Consider the following 27,834-nt stretch of genomic DNA (forward strand, 5'->3'; position numbering starts at 1 on the left):
CAGTCAACAGGGTGATGCAGTAGCCAAAAAAGCTAATGCTCTTCTGGGCTGCATCAACAGAAGTCTAGTGTCCAGGGGATGGGACTTGAACCAAGGGATTCAAGTTACAAGAAAGGATATTCCAACTAAACATTCAGAAAAACTTTCTGACAGTAAGAGCTGTTCAGCAGTGGAACAGACTCCCACGAGAGGTTGCGGACTTTTAAGCAGAGGTTGGGTGGCTATCGGCCATGGGTGCATTGCAGTATGACCCCTGGGTCCCTTTCAACTCTACAATTCTATGATCCAGCTTTTGGAAGCAAGGATTCTTCTCCCAGGGTTGATTTGTGGAAAGCCAAAGAAGCAGTTGGATGATAGGGAGGTTGTGCAACCAAAGCTTTGTCCTTGTCAACTGGGATTCCTCAAGACTGAAGCCCAGGCAGCTCTGAAATAGAAGTGTTCTGTACAGGCTCTAAATTAATTGTCAGCTATCCTGGTGGTTGGTAGTTTTCATTTACATATGCTAATTGCCCTAAAGATAAGTCATTGTGATATTGATCACTGCCTGAAACAAATGTTCACATTAAAATGGGGGGGGGGTTGCCTAGGGAACACAGGAAACGGGTTAAGGCAGTTTAAAGCCAAGTGGGTGACTGCCAAGCCAATAGGATACCAGATGGTATAGGCCTCAGATTAGCCTTCCCCCATAGGGACTAGAATTTCATCTCTTGTCACTGCTGTTTGCCTCAAATCCTCAGGCTCCTTTCCTGTGAAAGTGAGCTCCAAGATCCTGCAAGCTTCCACTCCAAACCAGATGCAAGGAATTCATTCAGCTCTGCAGTTTCCTTTTCTTCCTTTAGCACACCATTGTCCAAATAGCCTCTCCTGCTGATAATGTTTTTTATAAAGATCTTTTTGTCTTTGCTAAAACGTGGCTTACATTGGCATGTTTTCTCCTATGATGAACACCCCCCACAAGTTGCACCTTGACATCAAGCAAGTGCCTTTGCTGTACTGTCTGGGGCACCTGCCCAAAAAAACCTGTTTCAGCCGGCTGACCCAGATATGTAAAGTTGACCTGCATTTAAATACATAATTTTAAAAAATAATGAATATTTTAAGCTACTGGTTTTATTTATACCTTGAGGGGTTTTTCAAGGTTAGAAGAAATAAAAACCAAGTTTCCTGTGCTAAATTACATTTATGTCCTACCTTCCTTCTCAAGAATGGAAAGTGGCGTATCCCTCTCACCAGTACAGCAGTTCTGAAATGCCACACAGTTAAGAGCATTGTAGCTTTTCCCTGGTCACCTCAAAATGCAGCAGAGGATGGCAAGGTCCCTACAGTTGTGGGGAAACCTGTTACATTTATAGTGCAGCACCAACACATTTTGGTAAACTGCTTGGAGGTTTCTTTACTATCAAATTGTATATACATTTTGATTGATTGATTGATTGATTGAGAAATAAATATTAAGAATGACTGCAGTCTCTCTAAATTCCGTGTCAACTTTTCTTTGTTTTGTGTCAGGTTTGCCAGCTTCTTATTTCAAGATAGGTGCTGTGGATGGAGCCAGGTTGGCAGACAGAGAAAATCTGGTGGAATGTGAGCAGAGCATGTTAGGATGGAGTCCAGCAGCTCTGGATACCAGACAAAAGCAATACACCTTTTCTGGGACTGGCTTAACTGGCTATCTGCCAGAGCATGTGTTTCCTGATTGGGTTGGTAAAACAAAGTACAGCACAGCAAAGCAACTCTAGCTTTCAGAGTTGGGGCTTAAGTGCCAGAAGAAACATGGCTGCCTCTGTTTGAGTAAAGATATTAAGGAGATCCACGGGATGTGAGACACCCTTGTTCCCTCAGCTATAGGTTGTCGCTCTTCTGTGTACCTTCTGTTTGTGAGGTGAACATTCATCCCCATTTGTTTGTGGGGCAGCCATATTTGACATTACATCAAGCGTTATCCTGCTCATCCTAGTGCATTTCCCCATCAACTTAACACAAAATGTCCAATCTTTTGGGGGAGTGGACTTGTTGCATAAGATTCCCTACTCGACTGTAATTGCACATTTAGAATTTGCTGGCATGTGATCAAAAATAGCAGTATGGAAGTGCCCATATAGAATAGCTTTTCTAGAGAAGACCATATTTATACACTAGGGATAGGCAATCACAAGTCATGGGCCAAAAGCCTTTATAACAATACCACCCTGGTCCTATGGCTTTTCTCCCTGTCACACACCTAGCCACCTCTTGTGCATTTGGACCAGCAAGAGAGGCTTGGCCCTGCCTCTTTTTATTACACCCTTCCGCCACTTGTTGCCAAGTAGGAGACACAGACAAATAGTAGTGAGTGGCTGAGGAGTCTGAGGGAAGGGCTCAGCCAAAGCCTCTTCCTGGGGTAGAAGAGAGACTAACCACCCCTATTACTAGGGTTGGGCTGTGCTAGTGGTGGAGCCCCTGTTGCTGGGCCCGTTAAGAAATCATTGCCAGCCAGGTTTAGATGGCTTCTGCCAGGTGATCAAGACCTTTTTATTTACAAAAGCTTTTCAAATGTTCAGTTTTTGCTTCCTTTGTCATCATGGGTTTATTATTTTTTATTATTTAAGAGTTGGGGCTCAGGCCTTCCTAGTGGTAATTTTGTGTTGCATCCAGAAACATAAAGGCTAGATTGGAGGTATGGGTCCCATCTGGGATTACAGCTGAGAATTCCCATTAGGAGTGTCAATTTGTCAACATTTCATCCTGGCCATTTGCCAGAAGAGGAGTCTGCAAAGTGACAACAAATTGTGGGGTTGGTGATTCCATTATTTCCCCACGGCTGAAGGGGACACGCTGCTTATACTCCAAGGCATTCTGTCTACGTTTTAAAGTGCTTCCCATCATAGAGGAAAGGCACTCTGCACAAAAGAAGACTTTCACTTTGGAGTCTTGAACTTTCACTGTTGGAAAAGGCATTCTGCTCTGTCAAAAGCACCATCTGAACACAGTAAAGGTGGCAACTGTAATCCTCGTGCTCTTTAACTTTCCATTGGTCAAAATTGAAGTTTCCAAGAACTCTGATAATATTTTCCAGGTTCAACTCACATGACATAATTGGGGCCACAGCACAGGGAGAGAGGAATTAAGCATTTTTCCTGTGCAGGTCCCTCCCCTGGGGGAAATTACACCCCCCCACCCGCCCCCCACCAGTTGTTAGAAGCAGGGGAAGGGAGGGCAAGTACCCACAACATACCTGTCTTTTCTCCCTCCATACCTAATAGTTCCGGGGGGGGGGGCAATTTCTATCAAAGAAGTAGTGCAGTGCAGGGGAAAGTATAACACATGCAGGGCTGCTTTAAGCTGGGAATTCTGACCGTGGATCTTCCATGTCATGTTAGCCCTCAGCGGAATGTTTGTATTCCCCCCCCCCTTTTTTTTTTGCTTCTGACTCAAAAAGAATCACCCAGGAATTTTGCATTTCATTCCATGTTTTTTATATATTTATATAAAAAAACAAAGGAAAGGAAAAGAAAATGAGAAAATCCCCAGAAAAAGGAGGGAATGGAAACAAATTTGACACAAAAAGGGGGTGGTGGGGCAGGATAGAACAGAGTCCCCACCCCAAAAATCAATTTCCACCCCTCAATCCAGTCATTCCCTACCCACCCCCTCAAGCTGCCCCCATCTGAAAGAAGTTCAGAAGCGTATGTTGCAGGGGACACACATCCATCCATCTGTCCTGTGCCCCCCACCCAACCCTCCCTCTCCCACTAAAGTTGCAATTTCTTTATTCAATTTCCTTTTTAAAAACAAAAACATCTCAACTTCTTTCAAGTCTCTTTCCAAAAAAAGCATCCTGGAAATAATCTGTGTTCATCTCCCATATTTTTTTCAAATACAGTTTTCTGCAGGGTGGCCATAATGCTGGCCAGTGATTTAAGGCCATTCAGTGGGTGCAGGACTGGAGGATAAGACGAACAGTCTTGTCTTCAGAGGCAAAAGTCAGCATCTGGGTCCTTTGAAGGGGAACAAGTGGGAGACAGCCCCAATCCCTGCATCCCCACCTGGTTCGCGATGTCCCCACCCTCCCATCCCTACTCCCACCTCCCAAACTGTGCTCTGCTCCTAATACTTTCCCTGACTTATCCCTCCACTCATCCTCCTCCATTTTTCTCTGACGTTCCTCCCAGCAGTGCTTCTTCTAGGCCTCATTTCTCAACCACCTCTTTCCTCCTGAATCCTCTCTCCCCTCCCCACCCCATGAGGAGCACCTCAGCAGTAACAATAGTCCCATTGAATTAGGATGTCCCATATCTCCCCACCTTCACTCCTCAAGCAATATGTCTGGTAATTCATTTTCTTGGATTTTGGGAGTACCTGCCTGAGGGGTAAAGCCAAAATGGGACCGATGGGTATCACAACTAAGGGTGAACCCAGCAAGCTCAGGACTCCCAGATTCTCTAAACTTCAGGCCCCATTCATCTGTTCAGATGAAAAAAGAACCAGGAGTTCCAACCCCCACATTTCCCTTTCTCTTTAATAAATAGATAAATATATAAGCCAACCACTGCAACCCAGAACTGGAGTCCTCTCTCCCACTCACTCTGCCCAGTGTACCCCTCTTCTCTCAGAGACGGCAACACTTCCTCCCACACCCCCTTTTTCGAGGCTTGACTCTCTTCTTAGAGACACTAGAACAACCGTGCCTTTTTCTGAGCCATAGGGCTATTTACCCTCTTTCTGTCAGTGACCCAAAGCACAGACAACTTGTCCACTGGAATAAACCCAGAGGTACGAGACAGCAGCTCTGGGAAGGGTGAGCTTTCCATACATGATCTGGTATTGTCTCACAAGAACAGTGCAAACAGTTCTATGATGTGACATGGCAAGGGGGAAGCAATGTGCAGTGTGATCTGAATGTGTGAGAATAAACGGGTGGCGGGAGCATAGTGGCACATATGCCTTGCAACAGTAGTGTTTTTGCTTTCCATTTTAGCAGGGCATGTGCCATATTGACATCGTTGCACATGATTCTCCTGTGGTTACCCTACACTTTCTGCAGCCTTGGATGCTCTCCACTGTCTGCCTTGCATGTTGATGTCTCTGCCTTCTCCCACTCTTCAGGGAATGCGTTAGGATTTCTTGGTGGCTTCCTCCTCCCCCACACCCCACCCGCATCTTCCTGCTTGCATTGTTCCAGGGTGACATGGTCTGCAGGGCCTTGGATTGGTTGCTGCCATGGCAACTGAGGTGGGGTTTCCAAGGCTCCCTGGTTACAGCTTCTGACTGACAAGGAGCCAAGTCAAGGCTAGCTCCATGGCATTCCCTTAAACAGCTGTGTCTACTGCCTCCTTTCCTCCCCCGCCCCTCTATCCTTCCTTTCCCTGTGGGGCCCCCCTCAACTTAGCCTCAGACTCTGAGAGCATGTGGAATTGATTTAATTGATGGACTGAATAACTGAATGGGAGAGTTAATCTTCTACAGAAGCAGATTCCATCATCAGAGCCCTGCTTCCATCAACACCCTCCAGCTGTAAAGCCAAATCAGCCCTGCTGAGCATGAAGTGGTTTTGCTCCAGTGAGTGGGATGGCTTTGGCTTCACTCTGGGAGATCCAAATACAAAAATCTGGCCTCTTTTCAGTGATGCCAGACACACCTTTAGAGCTGCTAGATCAAACACTTTGAAATAATGGACACAGAAGTTTCTGGTGTTGGTTCTATGGAGTTTTGCAGTGTCTGATTGAAGCAACTGGATAGAGTTTGTGGGCTATAAAAAGAGGAAAACTCCATGATGCACAGGATATTTTGTACCCCTTCTAAGCACTGGCTGGAACACTACTGGGGACCAGTTACTGTCATCGTATAGCTTTGGATTTACCCCAGGGGAGCTGAGACCAGAATCCAGCTCTGATCTCATTGTAGTTAATGAGTGGTTTTGGATATTTGCCCTGGGATAACTGAAGCGCTCATAGTCCATTGTGACACCAAGTACCCTGGGGAACCATGGCCAAAATTGCAGGGGAAGCAGAACGACCCATCTTTTGGCATCTTGTGTGATATATAAATAAGAAAGAAATGAAACTCAAATTCAGTTTGGCACAGGCAGATGCCTTCTAGCCAACCCTTGGCACTCCTCACATCACACAATAAGGCTCTCTGGGCAGTTCAGGCTCTGTCCTCCAGCAGGGAATGTGGGTGATCAAGCCCTTCTTGAGGTCCTTGTTGAGTACAAAGCAAACTATGGGGTTGACAGCAGCTTGGGCAAAGCTCATCCAAACAGCTGTGGAGAGGTAGCGGTGGGGGATGCTACAGGCTTTGACAAATACCCTCCAGTAGCAGGCCACAATGTAGGGTGACCAGAGAACCAAAAAGAGCAAAGTGATGACGTAGAACATCCTGCCTAGCCTCTTCTCAGCCTTGAATTCTTCCATGCCCAGCAAGCGCCGGTTGGCAGCGTGAGCATTCTGCCGGATGCCCAACAAGGTAGGAGGCATGGGGCCACGGCCAAAGCCAGCAATCCAGTTGGCTGCAGCTTGCCCAGTGGCTCCCGGCCCATGGAACGTCCAGTTTTGGCTGATAGCTGGGACCATCTGGACAGGCTTCATCTTGCGATGGCGGTACTCAAAGAGAAGGAGCTTGATGTAAACCACGTGGGTTGCAAAGATCAGCACAGCTAGCATGAGCATGAAGCCCAGGGTGTCATTGGCTTTGAAGTAGCGGTGCTCAAAGATGCACTGGTCCTCCTCACGGATGAACTTGTAGGTCCCAACATCGAAGACGGGTGGGAAGGCCATGGCCACGGACAAAGTCCACACCATGCAGATGACAGCCACGCATGTCCAGAAGGTCATGCGTTTAGCATAGAAGCGGTGATGGGCCACAGCCATGTAGCGTGTGACACTGATGCAGAAGAGGAGGAAGGCAGCATGGAAACAGAAGAGGACAGCCATGAAAGCCACAATCTTGCAGCTCAACACACTGTAAGTCCAAGCAGAGCCGTGGCGGATTGAGACGAGGACAAAGGGGAAGCAGACAGCTGAGCGGATCACATCAGCCAGGCACAGGTCCAGCAGGAAGTAGTAGGGTGCTTTGTGGAGGCCACGCTCTTTCAAGACCAGCAGCGAGAGGGACAGGTTCCCTGCCAGACTCACACAGATGATGAGGCCCAAGAGCAGCAGCTTGGCATAGGTGGAGGCTGCATGGGGCGCTGAGCCATGGGCTTCTTCAGTCTCGTTGGCACTGGCCATCTTTAGGTGGGGAAAGGAAAGGGGGGAACTGGCTCAGCGGCGACGTGCCCGGTGATGGCCCATGACCCCAGTGCTAAAGGGGGGCATTGTCTGTGGGGAAAAGGTTGGAGGAAAGGGGAGTAAGGAAGCATTAGTTCATGGTAGTAACACAAACTTTTTCCCCTTTCCCTTTTTTTCTTTTTAAATACTATGTTCTATATGAGGTCCCAAACCTGTCCCAAATTCTCTGAAATAACTACAGGTGTTTTGAAATTCAAAGGAGAGATCCCCTTCTGCCTCCTGGAAGGAAAGGACAAACATCTATGACTGACACAAGGATTTTTGTCGGGCTAAGTGGAGGGATGTCTACACAAACTAGAGAGCCAGGTGAACCCTAGAACACTCTGTGATGGATTTGAGGGCTCATGTTGAATTGTTACAATAAGCAGCTTACTGGTCTGCCTGCCTGGTTATATATATTATATTCTTGTCCTCGCCTCCTTTTGAGGAGCTTATCATACATGAGCTTCCTCTTTATTGTTACAACACTCCTATGAGGTAGATGAAACTGGGAGAAAGTGACTGGTTGAGCTGGATTTTCACAATATTCATTTCCTAACCAGCTAGTTCCTGACAATGTGGCCAAATCAAAATGCCCTCGCTCAATCTGGAGAAACACGTCATCTTAGACAAAAAATAATCCTTTTCCTTTCCCTACTTCACTGAGCCAGCTTTGGACATGTCAGGGATAGCATCCAATTTGATGGTCTTGGGACAAGTCCCTGTCTTCTCAGCCTCCATCTATAAGTTGAGAAGAATTGTGTCTTAACTCACAAGGCTCTTTTGTGAATAATTAAGATAAGAACTATGGCAACTGTTTGCATAGTAATACTGTTATATCAGCTGAAGTTGGTTTGACTGTAGTTAGTGCCCTCTAGGGAAGTGATGGGGAACCTGTGCCCCTCCATCTATAGCTAGTCCCAACTCCCATCCTCCTTGGCCACTGGGGCTGATGGGAGTTGGAGAGTCTCAAGTCCCATCCACCAGTCTAGAGTGAAATGGCCAACTATTCCAAAGAGCCAAATAGTCCTCAAAACACATAGCTGAGGCTCCCTCAAAAGATGGTAACCTCTCCCTCCTTGTAGGTTTTTAAGAGGTGGGATGGTCATCTGTCCTGGATACTTTAGTTGAGATTCCTGCACTGCAGGGGGCTGGACTAGATGACCCCTGGGACCCTTCCAACTCCACAATTCTACAATTCATAAAACACACCCAGTGTCAATCAGTCAGTCAAATATTTTTTAATATTGACCCAAAGTCATGGTCACTTCAATATTCTCTATGGGCTGGTGGTGATGCAAAATGAAAAGCCTGGGACAAAGGGGGGGGGAGAAATTGCCACCAGTTCTAGCAGGTCCACACACATAGGCCATATCAAGAGGAGACCTGTGTAACTGGGATCCCTAACAGAATTCCCAGGGTTCTTTGGAAGAAGCCATGACAGTTAAACTGATATGAAAAAATACACAGATTTGGAAAACATTGCTTAATTTTGACACAGGCCAAGGGAGAGATTGTTTCTACAAAGCTGCTTGGTACGTTTTGAGTCACATACACAACAGTCAGAGAGTCACAGAAGGAAAGTGCTCTAAGAATGACCTCATGTTTATTGCACTTGCCTGGGAGAGAGTAATCTCTCTAAATTTAGCACTGCAAGTTAATTTTTTATATATATAAATAGTTGATGAGTTTACAATTTGTAGATGAAGACAATTTCAGCTCAAAATGACAAAGCAATTTTGTTAGTCAATAGTAACTACACTCTCAGTGCACCTAAGAATTTTGCTACCTTGTTATCCTACCCAATAAGGTCTTTCACCAGAAGAAGCTCATTTTACAAAGCTAGCAATCCTATGTATACTTGGTGAAATCAGTAAGCAGATTGTGTAGATGTTGAATTTTACACACACACACACACACACACACACACACACACACACACACACCACAGAACTGTAGAGTTGGAAGAGACCATGAGAATCATCTAGATACCCCCTGAAGTGCAGAAATCTTTCACCCAGCCATGGGCTCGAACCCTTGTTCTTGAGATTAAGAGTCTCATGCTCTAGCCACACACACACTTTCTCCTTAGCCCCCTTCCCCTCCACAGCAGGCATCAAGTAAAAACAGGTGGCTGTGTAGTAAGTAGTAACTTGCCAGAGTGTGCCTTTAGCAGCTTGGTAAACCAGTCATGCACTATTTTCCTGCCAAGGGGCCAATATAAATTTAGCATTCCGCTCCTTCCCAGATGTCTGACCAGATGTGCTTAAAGCACTTGAACCCAGTCCTCTGGGGTTGCCCAGATGAGTAGAGATGTGTAAAGATGCTCTGAGGACTTCCCCTCCACCAACCCAGCTTTTCAGTGGGGAAATTTTTTTTTTGGGGGGGGACACTGGGGGGAAACTCTTTTAGTTACAGGATGTTTCTGCAACTAGCACAGTTATTTAAACTTAGTGATACAATGAGACTTAGAGATTGTAGAAGAAGAATCTCAGATTTATGAAAGGGTTATACCCCTTTACAGTACTGACTATTAGAAAATGGAAGTACAAAGTAAAGATGTAGCTTTCTTATTTCTTAATTTACTTATCCTTAACTTTATTTGTATAAATAAAGAAATTATACATGATTTTTTAATGTGAAATATCCGTATGTTCAGCGTTCTCTTGATATTGTGCTAAATATATTGTGATATTTATATTATTATTTTTGAAAAAATATGATAAACACTATTACCTGCCACTTGCTACAGCTCAGCTGCTACCTCAGCAACTGAACAGGTGGAAATCCAACTCTCTCACACACTCATGCAAAAATACCAGGATACAGTCAACCATCATACTAAGGTACAAATAAGCTATCTCTACGCAGCAGACGTAGACTGGTTTGACTGCTGTTTCCTCTCCTTAGTGAACCATGGAAAGTGTGGTTCTGTGGGAGAATGTTCAAGCACTTTTAATGAACTGCAACAAAGCTCTGACACTTAAAACTATTCCAAGGTGCAAAGCCCAGGAGAGCACCTGTGTCTTGAAGGATCCCAGGGAAAGGAGAATGTGATTTCCCTTATCCCTGTCATGCCGTGACAGGCGATACAAATAAGGGTACAGGAGCCCTGTCAGTGAAATGACCTAGCAAAACTTTAGATGCATGTGTACAACTCACTTGTCACCTTTTGCCATGGCCATCAGAAATTGGATTTAGTGGTGACGCGCCCCTGCACAGAGAGGTTTGTCAGACCCCATCCCTGCTTATTTTTAGACACCTACTTTAGACAACTACATTCTTAAATGGGCTTGAATAGCATGCTTGCACTTTTCTGAAATTATGACACTTCCATGTTTCATTCATATTCCTGTGCTTTCATAGAAATTGAAGGCAACCTTTAGTTTTGTTTTCCTTTATTTTGATCCTACAAATTGTCTAGAGAAAATTCAATTTTTAGAATTGCTCCTGCTTTAAGGGTGTGTACACACAGCAGTATCTCCAAATCTGGGCGAGTTTTGTACAGCTATTAACCAAATGAAAAACAACAAAGCCAGCGGACCAGACGGGATACCTGCCAAAGTCTTCAAAGCGGGCAGAATTTAACTTACACAACAACTTCACAAGCTCATCGAAAAAATCTGGGAGAGAGAGAAGATCCCAGCAGATTTTAGGGATGCCAGAATTATCAATCTCTTTAAAAAAAGGTGACAGAACAGATTGTGGAAACTTTCAAGGCATCTCTTTATTAGCTGCGGCCAGCAAAATTCTTGCAAGGATCTCAGCAAACCATCTCCTAACAATATCCAAGACTACCCTTCCTGAATCCCAAAATGCTTTTTGACCTTCTAGAGTGATAGTGGACATGATTTTCACTGCTCAACTTCAATAAAAATGCAGAGAGCAAAACCAACCCCTTGTATATGGTGTTTATTGACCTGACTAAGGCCTTTGACACAGTAAATTGTAATGCCCTGTGGACTTTGCTTCTGAAAATTGGCTGCCCAGATAAATTTGTGAATATCATTTGGCTCCTCCATGATAATATTACAGCAACAATCACAGATAACAATGGCTCTCAAAGTGAAACATTCACAGTGGGATCAGGTGTTAAACAAGGTTGTGTTATCACCCCAACTCCATTATTTTCACTCCATGATCCTACATTTTGTTGAAGGGAAACTCCCCACCAGAGTAGAAATCATATACAGTTGTACCTTGGATTTCAAACAGAATGCGTTCCGAAAGTCCGTTTCACTTCCAAAATGTTTGGAAATCAAGGCGCAGCTTCCAATTGGCTGCAGAAGTGTCCTGCAGCCAACTGGAAGCCGCGCCGCACATTCAGCTTCCAAGGCAAAGTTTGCAAACCAGAACACCTACTTCTGGGTTTACGGCTTTCGAGTTCCAAGTTGTTTGTGAACTAAACTGTTCGAAAACCAAGGTACAATTGTATCAAACAGAGGGAAAGCTCTTTAATCCGAGTAGGCTTAAAGCAAAGAGTAAGGTTACCATGTAGCTTCGAAGCTACAAACATGAGTCTGACCAAACTGCAGGAGGCAGTGGAAGACAGGAGTGCCTGGCGTGCTCTGGTCCATGGGGTCACGAAGAGTCGGACACGACTAAACGACTAAACAACAACAACAAAGGTTACCATAACTTCCATCATAGTGCTTCAGTATGCTGATGACAATGTAGTGTGTGCATTCTGAAGATGACCTCCAAATATCTTTGCAGAAGCTTACGAAAAGCTCAACATCAAAAAAACCACAGTGCTGCACCAACAGGCAGAAAACAACCCCTCTGCAGTGCCACAAATCCAACTCAATGGTGTAACACTGGAAAGTGTTGATCACTTCTCCTACCTGGGCAGTTATCTTTCCACAAGGGCCTCGCCTGAGCTCTGTGAGTACAGCTTTCTCCTGATTGAATTGCAGGTGTTTAAGGACCGGCACATTCACAGGGAAACAAAAATGCTTGTTTACAAAGCTATTGTACTATGCTTGTGAAACATGGACCACTGAGAAACTCCTCAAAAGATTCCACCAATGGTATCTCAATTTTATTTTACAAATCACTTGGGAAGACAAGCGAACTAATGACAGTATACTGGAAGAAGCAAAGATCACCAGTGTCTAAGCAATTATTGTTCAACATCAACTTCATTGGACTGGTCATGTTGTGCGGATGCCTGATTATCATCTTCCAAAGCAACTACTCTATTCTGAATTTAAAAATGGAAAGCATAATGTTGGTGGTCAACAAAAGGGGTTTAATGACTCTCTCAAGGCAAATCTAAAAAAATATAGCGTAAAGACCAACAACTGGGAAACACTGGCCTGTAAGTGCTCCATTTGGAGAACAGCCTTTACCAAAGGTGTCATGGACTTTGAAGACACTCAAACTCAGAATGAAAAGAGAAACGTGCTAAGAGGAAGGCATGTTTGGCAAATCCTCACCATGATCAACTCCCACCCGGAAACCTATGTCCCCACTGTGGAAGGATGTGTGGATCCAGAATTGGTCTCCACACCCACTTACGGACTCACTGTTAAGACCATGTTCATGGAAGACAATCCTACTCAGCTACGAGTGATCGCCAAAGAAGAAGACGACACACAGCAGTTTAAAGTGGATTTGATGCATCCCTGATCTGCATAGCAGTCAACACTCAGCCCCGACCTATCTGCAGATAATGTGCTAAGGAGAGGAATTCCAACATAAAATTGCATGTTGCCTAAGACTGGATACACTGAAGCACATTATGGGCTGGGTTTATAGGCTTGGTGATGTTTTGCTGGTTCCATCTATCACCACAGCCCTCATCACCTGAGCACAAAAGAGTCATTTTGTTTTCATCAGCCTAAATGAAAGGATGTGGTGTGCCTAGCTCAACCCATTGTTGATGAAGGCAAACTCACCATAATTTTTTTTTATTTAAAAAACAACTGTTTTGTTGCAGAACTGCCTTTGCACAAAACAGCTGTATTAAAAATAAAATGGCCTTTGCAGGTACAAGAGGAAGGAAAGGAAAGAGGAAAGAAATAGAAAAACACTGTATTTAAATCCTTCTCCCCAAAATCAGTCTTCCCATCCTGACTTGACCATGTGTGGAATGAACTTTTATCATCATCATCATCATCACTTTTAATTTGTATACCGTCTTTCTATTTTTCTATACCCAAGGCGGTTTACAAGCTGAAGAAACAAAGAATGTACACCTTATAACAATCTAATCCAATACAAAACTGTGATAATAAAACATAACTTTAAAATAAGCAACTTATGTAAAATAAAGTAATATTCAACAATCCATTGAAATAGTATAGAATAATATTAAATATCAGCATATAAAAATTAAACAGAAATCCACTCTTAACAATTATAATAAATAATTTCTAATCAATAAAACAATGGAAAGTCACAGTACATAAAATAATACAATACAAATTGAGCAGCAGAGACTGGAGGGTGGGGCAAGGCAGGCTTTTCTCTGAGCTGCCCCATAACTTTTTGTGTTTGGAGATCAGAGGCACCTGTGCCTCCCACCTGCCTGGCCTACAGAGGCATTCCTTAGAAGGCTGTTGACTCTGGTTAAAAAAAAAAAAAAAGTATTTCAAAAGCAGTTGTTTAAAATAGGCTATTTTGCCCACTGTGGAAAATGCTTAAATCTTTGGCGGACATTTGTTATTGTGCTAATCCATGGACAAAACTATTTTTTAAAAAATACCTGGGCATGTGCCTATGATGGACCTCAGGTTGCTGGAACTTCTGGAGGTCAGGGAAGTAGTAATTGGGGAGAGGGGTCAACAATGCATAGAATGAATGCATCTCCCTAGTGCAAGCAGGAAATATCAAGACCGATTTAAACTGGAAGTGGTCATGTGTGAATGAAAGTGCCCAAAAGCACACATGGAAAAATCATTTCTGTGCAACCCATGTACACTACTAACACCCAAGGGTGTACACAACCTACAAAACCCCAGTGCCATACAATGGCATGCACCCTGTTATATCCTTGAATTACTAATAATTACTGATAAAGAAAATAATGCCCAACCTGAAGAATTTGGAGCAAATGATTCAGCAGAGGAAACACAGCTCAGAATAACTAAGGAGATGGTACAAGAATACTTGGCTAGTTTAGATGTATTCAAGTCTCCAGGGCCAGACGAACTGCATCCAAGAGTATTAAAAGAACTGGCAGATGTGATCTCAGAACCACTGGCAGTCATCTCTGAGAATTCCTGGAGAACAGGTGAAGTCCCGGCAGACTGGAGGAGGGCAAATGTTGTCCCTATTTTCAAAAAGGGGAAAAGAGAGGACCCAAATAATTACCGCCCAGTCAGTCTGACATCAATACCAGGGAAGATTCTGGAGCAGATCATTAAGCAAACAGTCTGTGAGCACCTAGAAAGGAATGCTGTGATCACCAATAGTCAGCATGGATTTCTGAAAAATAAGTCATGTCAGACTAACCTGATCTCGTTTTTTGACAGAATTACAAGCCTGGTAGATGAAGGGAACGCAGTGTATGTAGCCTACCTTGATTTCAGCAAGGCATTCGACAAGGTGCCCCATGATATTCTTGTAAAGAAGCTGGTAAAATGCGGTCTTGACTATGCTACCACTCAGTGGATTTGTAACTGGCTGACTGACCGAACCCAAAGGGTGCTCATCAATGGTTCCTCTTCATCCTGGAGAAGAGTGACTAGTGGGGTGCCACAGGGTTCTGTCTTGGGCCCGGTCTTATTCAACATCTTTATCAACGACTTGGATGATGGACTCAAGGGCACCCTGATCAAATTTGCAGATGACACCAAACTGGGAGGGGTGGCTAACACCCCAGAGGACAGGATCACACTTCAAAACGACCTTGACAGATTAGAGAACTGGGCCAAAACAAACAAGATGAATTTTAACAGGGAGAAATGTAAAGTATTGCACTTGGGCAAAAAAAATGAGAGGCACAAATACAAGATGGGTGACACCTGGCTTGAGAGCAGTACATGTGAAAAGGATCTAGGAGTCTTGGTTGACCACAAACTTGACATGAGCCAACAGTGTGACGCGGCAGCTAAAAAAGCCAATGCAATTCTGGGCTGCATCAATAGTAATAGTGCCACTGTATTCTGCTCTGGTCAGACCTCACCTGGAGTACTGTGTCCAGTTCTGGGCACCACAATTCAAGAAGGACACTGACAAACTGGAACGTGTCCAGAGGAGGGCAACCAAAATGGTCAAACGCCTGGAAACGATGCCTTATGAGGAACGGCTAAGGGAGCTGGGCATGTTTAGCCTGGAGAAGAGGAGGTTAAGGGGTGATATGATAGCCATGTTCAAATATATAAAAGGATGTCATATAGAGGAGGGAGAAAGGTTGTTTTCTGCTGCTCCAGAGAAGCGGACACGGAGCAATGGATCCAAACTACAAGAAAGAAGATTCCACCTAAACATTAGGAAGAACTTCCTGACAGTAAGAGCTGTTCGACAGTGGAATTTGCTGCCAAGGAGTGTGGTGGAGTCTCCTACTTTGGAGGTCTTTAAGCAGAGGCTTGACAACCATATGTCAGGAGTGCTCTGATGGTGTTTCCTGCTTGGCAGGGGGTTGGACTCGATGGCCCTTGTGGTCTCTTCCAACTCTATGATTCTATTCTATGATTCTACTAACACAACAGTCCCATCCATATGTGGATGTAAACCCAGTTTTACTCAGTAAAGCTATAAAGGATCAAGCTGCAGCACAGATTAGAATAGAGCCAGGAGACCTCTTCCTCACCTGGGGCAAAGATGGAGGACTTCCTGTTTAGAAAAGAGAAGACTGTCAGGCAGACTGGCACACTGGCATACCCATCTGCTCATATCTAGTACTTTGACTGACAAAACTGACTTAGGATCCTAACTAGGCATCCATAAATGGAACAGTTCTGCCTAGGGACTGGTGAGATTCAGTGGAGGAACCTGCAGCAGAAGCAGAGTGTGCTTCATCTCATACTGCTTCACAAGATCCCTCAGTCCCACCCAGAGTAGATTTTTGAAGGGCACAAGGGGGGAATCTGTGGAAGTCACTTTCCTCTCACTATCCCTGGTGGGAACAGAACTGCATCTTGTAAAAACCTAGTTAGGCCCCAAGCCCCTGTGTTTTCCAAATGCCATAAATGTGGCTTTGGGGCAATAATACAAACAAACTTCCAGCCCAGTAAAGAGAAAAAGAGAAAAAAGTTTCTACTCACGGAAGTGGGAAATCTATGATAGGGCTGTGCCACTTCAGACTATAAGTGGGGACTGGCATGACGGAATGTTCTTCCATGCAACATGGATGCTTTAGTTGAGATTCCTGGATTGCAGGGTTGGACTAGAAGACTCTCAGGGTCCCTTCCAACTAGGGCTGAGAAATGCCTGGTTTTTATCACCAGTTAAGCATTGCGATAAACTGATACAGTCAAACCTCGGTTCCTGAATGGCTCCGTTTTCAAACATTTTGGCTCCCAAACGTCGAAAACCCGGAAGTAAATGCTCCAGGTTTTCAATGTTTTTCGGAAGCTGAACGTCTGATGCAGCTTCCGTTTGAGTGCAGGAAGCTCTTGAAACCAGACGGAAGCTGTGCCTTGGTTGTCAAACGTTTCAGAAGCTCCAACAACCGAGGTTTGACTGTATATCATAACTATATACAGTGGTACCTCGGGTTACATACGCTTCAGGTTACACACGCTTCAGGTTACAGACTCCACTAACCCAGAAATAGTACCTCGGGTTAAGAACTTTGCTTCAGGATGAGAACAGAAATCGCGTGGCAGCAGCAGGAGGCCCCATTAAGCTAAAGTGGTGCTTCAGGTTAAGATCAGTTTCATCTTAAGAACAGGCCTCCGGAACGAATTAAGTACTTAACCCGAGGTACCACTGTAGAGGCAAATGGGGGTAATGTCTTGGCAACTGCTACTACTTAGCAGTCTAAAACTGATACATTTTTACTTACCTTTAATATATTGTTGCAACTGTTATTTTCCAGTACAGAGGAACAGGGACGGCAGGAATTATGAGAGAAGCAACAACAGGCTTCACGGTTTTAACCACATCACAATTTTTTACATAGCACACATACACATCATGATTTGGAATATATCACCATGTCGAATATTATGAAACCATTACCATGATGTAGAATTTGAACTGATTTTGTACAATGTCTTGATACGTCGCTCAGCCCTACTTCCAACTCTACAATTCTAGGATTCTATTAAAAGAGGGAAAATGTTGACATAGGAAATGGCTCTTGCCTCTTCCCTGACATGCTGGGGAATTGTTTTTCTGTGGAAGAACATGACATCACATGTTCCCCACCTATAGTCAGAAGTTGCATAATCCAGATACAGGCTTACCATCACCATGAGAACCAGATCAGAACCTGTCCCTTAGCTACAGACAGGTGTGGTGGAGTGAAATTGCCCTCCTACCACCAGCCTTGCTCCACCTGGGCTTGGTGGGTGCACAGCATTGGCTCCCTTGGTGCCCCTGTTGCACCCCAAGCTCAGCGATGGGGGCACAGGAAGGGCAGCTCCAATCCCCTATCAGGTACAGGACCCATTTAAGTGAAATCATGTATATTGGAAACATCACTGAAAAAGCCTGCAAATACTCCATTCCGCCCCTGCCCCACCTTGCCCCTTTTTTGTAATGTTTTGGGGTCACGTCCGGGTTCGGTGTAATGCACGTGAGTATGGTTACACACATATGAGATGTGCCTAAAACAGTCGCTGCCTGTACTGCCTTTAACCGGTCCCCTTCATATATGCCCTAGGGGCCAAACCACATGTGACACCTTTTAAAAAAAGCAAATAGTATCAACTGGAAGGAATGGTTAATGGGATCAGACCAGGTGTAGATGGGAAAATATAGTGCTCCCCACAAACATGTGTTCCTGAGAAAAGTCCCTCTTCCAAAGCTGGTATTTGCTTTGTTGGGAATCCCTTGCCACCACCCTAAGTACATATTAACTTTAAAAGATGAATTCTGTTAGAAACCAGCAAAGGAAGAGAAGGGTTTAAATTTCCCCCTTCTCTGGCCCATTAATTATCAGCCACTCCCAGTTGGCTCTATCTGCATATTTTTAAATTTAAAAATCCAGGGACATTAGATGCAAAGGACATATTTCATGTCAAATGTAGTTTGTGTACCAGGATTGGTTCCTGCACAAAATGCCAGAGCATAGACTTCGCTTCCAAAACTGCCTGCCCAGATAGTAAATGTTGCTATGCATTTTGAGTCACAGCTATTATATAAGTAAAATATGAGATATTAAACATTAGCAAACTGTTAATAGACGATTTACTAATATGTAACCCTCCAGCTCAGGAAAAACCATAGAGCAGCTTTCAGGGATATGTAAAAGTGGCAAGGGGGAGAGGTTCAGGCAGTGATTTTTCCTTGGTGAGAATAGGGGTGTTACAAGCATGTCCTTATTTCCACTTGAAGTCTGCTCTGCCCAAGGAGGTGAGTACCGTATTTTTCACCTTATAGGACGCACCGTCCCATAAGGTGCACCTAGTTTTTTTGGGGGGAAATAAAGGGGGGGGAATTATTTTCCCCCCAGGCGCAGGGCTGGGGTGGGGAAGCCCGAGCTTCCCCCGACCCCAGCCCCCAGAACAGGCAACTCTCCGCAAGCTGCGGGAGCCCGGCGCCAGGCTCCCGCGCCTTGCGGAGAGCTGCGCCCAGGCTTCAGCATGCAGGCAACTCTCCGCAAGCCGCGGGAGCCCAACGCCGGGCGCCCACAGCTTGCAGAGAGCTGCGCGAAGCCTGGAGAGTGAGAGGGGTCGGTGCGCACCGACCCCTCTCGCTCTCCAGGCTTCAGCGAAAGCCTGCATTTGCCCCATAGGACGCACACACATTTCCCCTTCATTTTTGGAGGGGGAAAAGTGCGTCCTATAGGGCGAAAAATATGGTAAATACCAGCAGCTTGATCTGGAAGGCTGAGTAGCAGGTGCTGCTGCCGCCAGCTTCATGGCCAGAGTTGGACCACTGGAGAGGGAGTCAAGGTTTGTTGGGGGGAGGAAGAGCAATGGCCTTCCAGTGGTTGTTTTCTGGTAGGGCTCCTGACAGCTGCCTGACATGCAGAAATATACTGGTGAAACTTTTCCTGGCTCACAAAGGGGGAAAGCTTCAGCTGCTACATTTCTGCAGATTTAAGGGCACAAGAGTTCTGCCACGAAAAGAAGTAATAATACTCAAAGAAACAGGGATGCTCTGGGGACACCTGGTGCTGCAGTATTGCTGAAGATGGGCAGCCATGGTCCTTTATCAGAAATCTGGTGGGAGACTAGAGGAAGTACAATATACATGGAGGATAGGCACGGAGTACTGTATTTTTCGCCCTATAGGACGCACTTTTTCCCCTCCAAAAATGAAGGGGAAATGTGTGTGCGTCCTATGGGGTGAATGCAGGCTTTCGCTGAAGCCTAGAGAGCAAGAGGGGTCGGTGCGCACCGACCCCTCTCGCTCTCCAGGCTTCAGGAGAGCCCCACCGCCAGACCCACAAGCTCGGGGGATAGCGGGGAGGTGCAGCGTGCCTTTCCCGCTGTCCCCCGACTTGGTTGGAAGGCTGGTGGGGGGGAGAAGCCTGCTCCTCCCCATCACCAGCCCTGCAAACTCGGGAGACAGCGGGAGGCGCAGCGCGCCTTTCCCGCTGTCCCCCGACTTGGTTAGAAGGCTGACAGGAGGCTTCCCCCTCCTCCAGCCCCGCAAGCTCCCAGAGCCATGCCAAAGCTGCACGCAGCTTCGGCATCGCTCTGGGTCCTGTTCTGGGGGCCCCGCGCCTGGGGGAGGGGGAAATAATTTCCCCCCCTTTATTTCCCCCCCCCCAAAAAATCCAGGTGCGTTCTATGGGCCGGTGCGTCCTATAGAGCGAAAAATACGGTAAGTCTTGTTTTAAAAACAAAAGCAAAAATTAGAAACAAGCATTTTCTAAGGTTAACAATAAAATATGGTGAGGCACCCACACGGGACTTGGGGCAGATCTAGTGTGCTTCCGCCTTATCTTCAGTGAAGAGAGAAAAGCAGGTCACACACACACACACACACACACACACACACACACACACACACACACACACAGCCAATATACCCAAACCAAGCCAGTGAAAGGAGCAGCAGCAGCAGCAGCAGCAGCAGCACTTTGGCTATTTCCTCCATTGTCCGTCTAATGCCTGTTTTTTTATCAGGGTCACAAAATTGGCCTGTCTGTGGTTGAAATGATAAGACGGAGCAGAGAGAGCCTGTGAGAGAAGGGGGGCTTCCTCTTCTAAGCTCACCTGCCGAGTGCCTGAGGGCCCTCTCTCCTCCTGGCCCAGGACGGGGCCTGGCGGGCCTCATCAGGACTGCGGCTGCTGCCCAGCAAGGACTGGGGTATTTTGGGAGAAGTTTTGTTGGAAGTTTTTGCTGTTGTTACTTATATTAACTGATACTACTGATATTAACTTTTTGTATCTTTATTTTTATGTGGAAATTCTTCAGTTTGGTTATGTAGTTTTTAATGTGTTTTATTTATTTTTATGACTAGGTAAAGGTAAAGGGACCCCTGACCATTAGGTCCAGTTGCGGCCGACTCTGGGGTTGCGGCACTCATCTCGCTTTATTGGCCGAGGAAGCCAGCGTACGGCTTCCGGGTCATGTGGCCAGCAGGACTTTTATGACTACTTTGCTTTTTTATGACTGCTTTATTTGTAATTATGTAAATCTTTTCATATTGTAAGCCACCTTGAGCATTGCTTTAACTGTGGAAAGGTGGCATAGAAATAAAATGATGATGATGATAAGCTGAGGGTCTGGTGCAGAATCACAGAATTGCAGGGCTGGAAGGGACCCCCAGGGTCATCCAGTCCAACCCCCTGCAGTGCAGGAATCATTTGCCCATCATGGGGCTTGAACCCACAGCCCCAAATCTCATGCTCTACCAACTGAGCTGTCCCAGAGAATCCACCAACATCATGCCCAACAGCCACTTGTCCTGGCAGTCAGTCTGCCTCCGGTGGTAGTGGGGGCTGGGAAGAGTAGTGAGAAAGTGCTAGAGGGCGGAGAAGCTGTCAGGAAAGGGGGTTGGAGTAGTGTGGGCTGCATTTGCCTGCTTCTGTAAAGCTGTTGTGAGTGTCCTTATCACTTAGGAACATTGGCTTCCCCCTGACACACAGAAATGCCACATCTGCATACCCTGGAGCATTCAGCCCCATAGTCAGATACGCCTTTGGGGGAACAGCCATCGCTCAGTTGTAGAGCACATGCATTGTGCTTGGCATCTCCCGGCTGGGCTGAGAGAGGCTCTTGCCTGAAACCCTGGAGAGCTGCTGCCAGTCAGTGTAGACAATAATGGACTAGATGAGTCACGGATTTGACTTGGTATCAGGCGGCTGCCCTGTTCCTACTCTGATGAAGTCTTCTTAAATTGTAAGACGCTTGTAAAGTGTCTGCCTTTCCAGTGAGAACACACACACCATAACATTTAATTGGTCCCCTGAGTGTTTGTGGGGCACATTTTGAACTCCCACCAGAAAAAGTGAATTGGATCCATTCTTGTTGTTGGCATCAGTCTGTATTGAGACACAATGGAGTGTGCCTCTAGGGGTGAAGTCAAGGCACTGTGTTGGCAGCACCAAAGTGACCTGTCCAGGGTGCAAGCCCTGTAGGGAGGTCGTGGGCGGCCAGGGCAAGACCTCCTTCTCAGCCTTGCTGATGTGGTCCAAAGGAAAGGAAAGGAAAGCGTTTGGCACCAGCCTGGCTGCAGAAGTTGTTGGAAGGAGGCAGAGGTGCCAAGTTGTGCCTAGCATTGGGGGGGGGGCTCATCTCGTGTGTCACACACACAATGACAACCTCACACATGTGACTCTTGCATTGGGGGGAGGCGCGGCACACTGCTTAGGTTCTTGGCTCCTTGGCCTCACTGCAGCTGGCCCTGCAGAGGAAGTGAGCTCGGCGAACAAGGCGGAGGCAGGATGGCACTCACAGTCCCCACTCACCCTGCTCCTGAGGCTGGATCAGGAGGTGCAGCAGAGGGGGGGACCCATTGGGAGACCCGTTGCTGGAAAGGGGAGTCGTCCTTTTGCCGCCACTCCAGGAGGCTTTGTGGGCCTCCCATTGCCCTGGTGAAAAGCCCCAGGGATGTTCCAGACCATCCTGGCCACTCCATCATGAGAATGGCACTGGGCAAGCAGCAGAGGCACTGATGTGGGTCTTCCCTACAGGGGAAAGCAGCAGCATTGGTTGGGGACGGGCATCGCTTAGGGAATAAGGTGGTGCAGCCGGACCAGAGGCTGCCTGTTGTATCAGGAGGAGGCCAAGCATGGAGCACACGTCTGCACTCAGCCTCCTCTGACCCCTTAAGATTGGGTGGGCTCAGCCCCATCCCAACAGACATGGGGGGGGGGGCTGAAGACACCTCAACCCTATAGAGTTGGCACCTATGGAAGGAGATGTACAAGGCACCATCCAAGCATCTTATCAACTCCAGATTTGTGTAGGGTTCACTCCTTAGCCTTTTCTTCTCCCAAAGCTATCTCACAAGGCAGCATGGGTTTAGGACCAGAGTTTTTCTACTCCTAGATGGGCTCCTTTCCCGGGTGGACAAGCCCCATCTGTCTCCCCTTCCCTCTACAGAATGTACAGAATCACTCATTTGCATGATCCACCAGAGCTTGTCTTCTCATGCAGGGGGACATTCCTGACTCACTGAGGGTTTGAGACCATTGGCTACCCTCACCTGGTTTAACCGGAACCAAAGCATTTATGGGGTGTGGCTGCCGCCGCCACATGCTGACAGCTTCAAGGAGCCATAGGTGAGAGCTGAGTGCAGGGAGGAGACCAATGGTGTATAAACTACCCCAGAAGGAGCATGATGTGGCCCCCACCAGAGGTACTACCCCTCCCCCAACACCCCAGGCTCCATTCACTTCTAAAGAAAAAAATAGATTGTGTTGGGAAAGATAGTGAGGTGACTCAGCTGTTGCTATCCTGGGCAGTGGGGAAACCTTTTCCCACCTGTCTACAGTGATGCTACTCTGCCTCAACTATGGGCAATATTCAGGAAGTGGTACTGCTTTTGAAGGGGGGAGGGAGGTGGGGAAGCTCCAGCTCAGTCTGGGAGGAGTCTTTTCTTACTTCCCCAGGAGATTTGGCTGGTGCCTTCATTACATATCTTTAGGTACCAGGCAAAAATGTCCCTCTTTAACCAGGCCTTTGGCTGATTGACATCCAACACCCTTTTAAAATGGGGGGGGGTATTGGGGTTATTTTTCTTTTTCTTTTGTATTTTGTGTTTTTATATTGTGTTTTTATGTTGTAACCACCCTGAGACCTGCAGGTATAGGGCGGTATACAAATGTAATAATAATAACAATAACAATAATAAGAAAATTCCCTCCCTCAGCAACCGCCCTCAGGTCAAGTTACCCCTGCTACTAAGCAAGATAGCTTGGCAAAGGCTTTCTAGATCTTAACAGTAGGTCTGGGGAACCCATTGCTCCAACCATCTGCAGAGCACCCAACCCGTTAAGCCTGTCCATTTTTGTTCATGTTGAAAGTTTTTTCTTCCATGTAATGAAAGATACACGCGCACATACCAGCTCTCAATATAATACATTGCAATGAGTAATAATACTGTGTGTGCCCCCACCACAGGAATAAGCACAATGGGTGAAGCAAACCTGCGGCTCTCCAATACAACTGTGGTCCTCTACAAATCCCACCACCCCATGCCATTTGCCATGCTTGCTGGTGCTGATGGGAGATGTAGTTAAGCAACATCTGAAGGGGTAAAAGTTCCCCACACCTGACGTACAATGTATTTATGCAATTTTACATACATAAATTTATGAAAATTGTCACTCTGTCAATTCAAAACTTTACGCACATGTTGCACCACAATGAAGTGCAGTATGTCGACAAACTGGAATGTGTGCAGAGGACAGCAAGTCAGATAGCCAAGAGCCTGGAAACCAAGTTGCATGAGAAACGGTTGAGATTGCTGGGTACGTTTAGCCTGGACAAGAGGAGACTTAGATATGATAGCCACCTTCCAATAGCTCAAGGGCTGCCACATGCTGGTTTTCTCCTGCTCTGGAGGGTAGGATTTGAACCAATGGCTTCAAGTTACACGAAAGGAGATTCCAACTAAACATCAGGAAGGGAAAGAGCGGTTCTACAGTGGAACTGACTCCCTTGGAAGGTGAGGTACCATCCTTCATTGGAGGTTTTCAAGCAGAGGTTACAGGGCCGTCTGTTATGGATCATAGGATTGCAGAATTGAAAGGGACCCCAAGTTTCATCTAGACCAACCCCCTGCAATGCAGGAATCTCAGCTAAAGCATCTGTGACAGATGGCCGTCCCACCTCTGCTTCAAACCCTCCAAGGAAGGAGAGTCCACCACCTCCCGAGCGAGTCCAGTAGAGATTCCTGTCCTGCAGGGGGTTGGACTAGATGACCCTTGGGGTCCCTTCCAACTCTACAATTCCAGATTCTATGATTCAGCAGAACATATACAATATCACACACATGCACTTTCTAAACAAATATACACACAGAAACACACAATGTGTATGTAATGTATATTTGGAAACAAAGCATGTGGCTGATCTTGTGCGCATCCACTGTGGGCTTACACACTCCTGCTTGTAATAGTTGTGAGCACACACAATTTCCACATATGCACGCACAAATACATACACATGTCAATGATGCTTCTCTCTCCCTCCCCCTCACCTGGCCTACAAACTCTAGCAGTGAATGTTCATATGAATAAATTGATTTTACATGCTTTGCATCCAACTTGTGGCCCAGAGGGATCAAAAAGATATTCTCCACATGTGACAAAGGACTCTTTCTCTGCCTCCACTTGGGTCATTCCAACTCAATTCAAGCTGTTGGGTGGTGGGGACCAACTCCATTTCATATGAACACTTTGTTAAAAAGCAGACCACTCGCCCCTCTTGCCAAGTGCCGCCTGCTCTGACTGGCACTTTTTTCCAGACCTGCTGCCTTAGATCCTTTTAACGGAAATGTCAAGGATCTCACAATCTCTGATATGAATTACATGGGGTTTATGTCAGAGGGGAGATAGATAGTTCTGGCTTGTGGTGAAGGCTTCATTAAACTGCTGCTCAGCAACTCACTTTACATGAGGGCCATTGAGGGCTATGAAGTGGGCCAGGGACTCTCTTCCTGCAGCCACAGCAACCACTGACTTCACACCTCTCCTGCCCCTAGGCTGGCTCTGGGGAGCCGAGCAGTTGAAGGGCCTGGATTTTTGGCCAGTTGCTGATCCTTAGGCTAGATGCCTCCCCTTTATGCCAGAGCTCCAGCAGTATATCTGAGGACTCCCTCTACACAGATGACGCCATCAGCCTGAGGCCTGTCAAAGAAGGTGGGGCCAGTGTCAAGGCAAGCAACGGCTGCTCCAGGACTGACACCTGCTGCTTATAGTGGGAATTGTGAAGGGAGTTCCTCTCCACCACTGGTAAGTAGCACATCCTGACACACTCATAATACAATCAGTACAATACATGCACAGCAGATATGCTTGGGGACATACACATACACACTGTCATGAACACACACACATTTTGACAACACGCATGATAGCTCACTGAGTCATACACACAACCACAGGGAACCTGACAAGCCCACAACTGCACGCCTGTAAAAACTTACAGATAAGAATAAGGGAAGGGTCTCACGGCCATCTCTTTCTTAGCACAATGCACTTATATCTTGCCAGACACACAAATTATTTCAGTGATGTTCATTATCTGATTGACCTGTGCATACCACTGTCCAATTTAATTGGTAGATATATCACTTTATTGAGAAAACACAAAGTCACATTTACAGTCATGGGATGGTGGCGGGGGGGGGGGGGGAGCAGGAAACAAAGAGTCTTGTGTCATCTATAGACTAACATAGTTAGTCCATAGGGTTTATGAGTAAACAAAGAGAAAATAATGGGAAATTAATTATGAATAAGTATACTTCTAGACCTAAGCACACACTATCCACAGAATCACATCCATTCACAAAAATATCAAGATCCTGCTACGGTCATGCACATCTGTGTGATTTGAAACACACTTTGACACAGACTGTACTTAGTCAGGCCCAGACAATGCACAAACACATCCTCAAACTCAGAGGCTGGCAGGCAAGCATGCACAAAGACTGAACTCCTAAACCTATTTAGTAGAGGGCAAGTCCCATTGCAGTCAGTGGTATTTCTGAATAAACAGTCTTAATAAAGACTGCACAATACAGCCATTCAACACCACAGATAATTATCGCCAAGCCTGCCTCTGTTATATTAGAACTCTCACACACACATTCATTCACACACAGTGACAAACTAGCACTTCCAATGAAACACACTTGCTACACACAATCCAATGAATACTCATTCAGGTAATATATCACATTAAAACACATATGGATGTTCTGTCACCAATTTTCCACACACATATGTACTGACTCATTATTATTAAAATTAAGTCAACAGTGGGATTAGACACCTTTTAGTTTCAGAAATTTAAACTGATTCACTCTAGGAAATCACACCAATTGACTCCAGTGACTCCAGTGAGTTACTATAGCCTTACAATTGATTTACTAAGATTTTACACAAAAGTGTAAAACAAAAATCCTATCATTATTTCAGTTGCTAAACTTTTGATACATACCTGGCTCACTGCTTACTTTCAAAAGGAAGAGTGGCAGGGATAGTAAGCAACCTTGACATCAGTGAAATAACATTTCATTTATATCACCTTCAGCCAGGGTAACTTTATTGTCTCAAGTAATGTCCTCCTAATTTACTAGTAACAATATCTACCTTGCAAACACACCCATTAAAGTTACTAGATCATTTTATTTTATTTTTAGTCTTTAAGGCCTAAATAAGTAACTTGTATAAAGGTTTGCTGTCTGATTTTGCTGTCAAGGTGTCTGTTTATGCATTCACACAAGCACAATTACAGGGATTAGTAAATTGGCTCCAACAGAAATTCAAACCATTCACAACATATTTTCACCTGACCAGCACTAGCACAAAGTTGAATGCAAACAAACCAGACCCATAACCTCAAATGCCATCACCTCTGAGTTTATATCTGGCTTCTACTTGGGTGAGAGGAAATATGGTTCTTTTTGTCTAATAGTCAATTCTACTTTACATTAAGTGACAGGGATTTAGAAACAAATGGTTCCAACTGAAATACTTCTGATTTACAATTAGTTTACTACTAATTTACACCAAGGTATCTGCTGTAGGGGGAGGAGAAAAGGAAGTGAGCCCCACATCAAAGTTTTTCTCCAGATTTGGGAATAATGTACTTTTTATTTACAGAACAGTCCACCGAAATGAACTAAGAGTTGCCCCTTAACTGCTTGTCAAACTGAGAGAAGGCCTGGTGAGTTGGAACAAAGAGACCCATAATCTCTGCCCATAATCTGCTCCATATTTTTGTATCTCATTGGATAAAAACTCGATGCAAATTTCAGTGGTGAAAATGAGTATTAAAAAGCTGATGCTGTGTTGGAGGCATGGTTGTTACAAAAGTGGTCTCCGTTGACAGAAAAGGGTCA

At 45.6% G+C, this 27,834-nt stretch overlaps 1 protein-coding gene and 1 long non-coding RNA gene across 4 annotated transcripts in view; both read right to left on the reverse strand.

The window, feature by feature from the left end:
- Window positions 1–3,431: 3,431 nt before the first annotated feature.
- Window positions 3,432–27,834, reverse strand: part of GPR173 (G protein-coupled receptor 173) — a gene marked incomplete at its 5' end in the record, with an annotated part of 82,667 nt that continues 58,264 nt past the window's right edge. For 2 of the 3 annotated variants that reach the window (XM_081177374.1, XM_081177373.1), the window contains one exon: window positions 3,432–7,298. In XM_081177374.1, coding sequence (XP_081033500.1) covers window positions 6,096–7,208 — 1,113 coding nt within the window. In that variant the 3' untranslated portion in view covers window positions 3,432–6,095. The remainder of the gene's footprint in view (window positions 7,299–27,834) is intronic. The other variant, XM_081177371.1, reaches the window with a different exon arrangement.
- On the reverse strand, window positions 13,830–16,853 carry LOC308577363. Its single transcript, XR_014003611.1, has 2 exons — window positions 15,903–16,853; window positions 13,830–14,262 (listed from the first exon to the last, which is right to left on the reverse strand). It is a non-coding gene; the product is annotated as an uncharacterized lncRNA (long non-coding RNA).

This window comes from Podarcis bocagei (genome assembly GCF_964188305.1).
Source record: "Podarcis bocagei genome assembly, chromosome: 17".
Classification (NCBI taxonomy): Eukaryota; Metazoa; Chordata; class Lepidosauria; order Squamata; family Lacertidae; genus Podarcis; species Podarcis bocagei.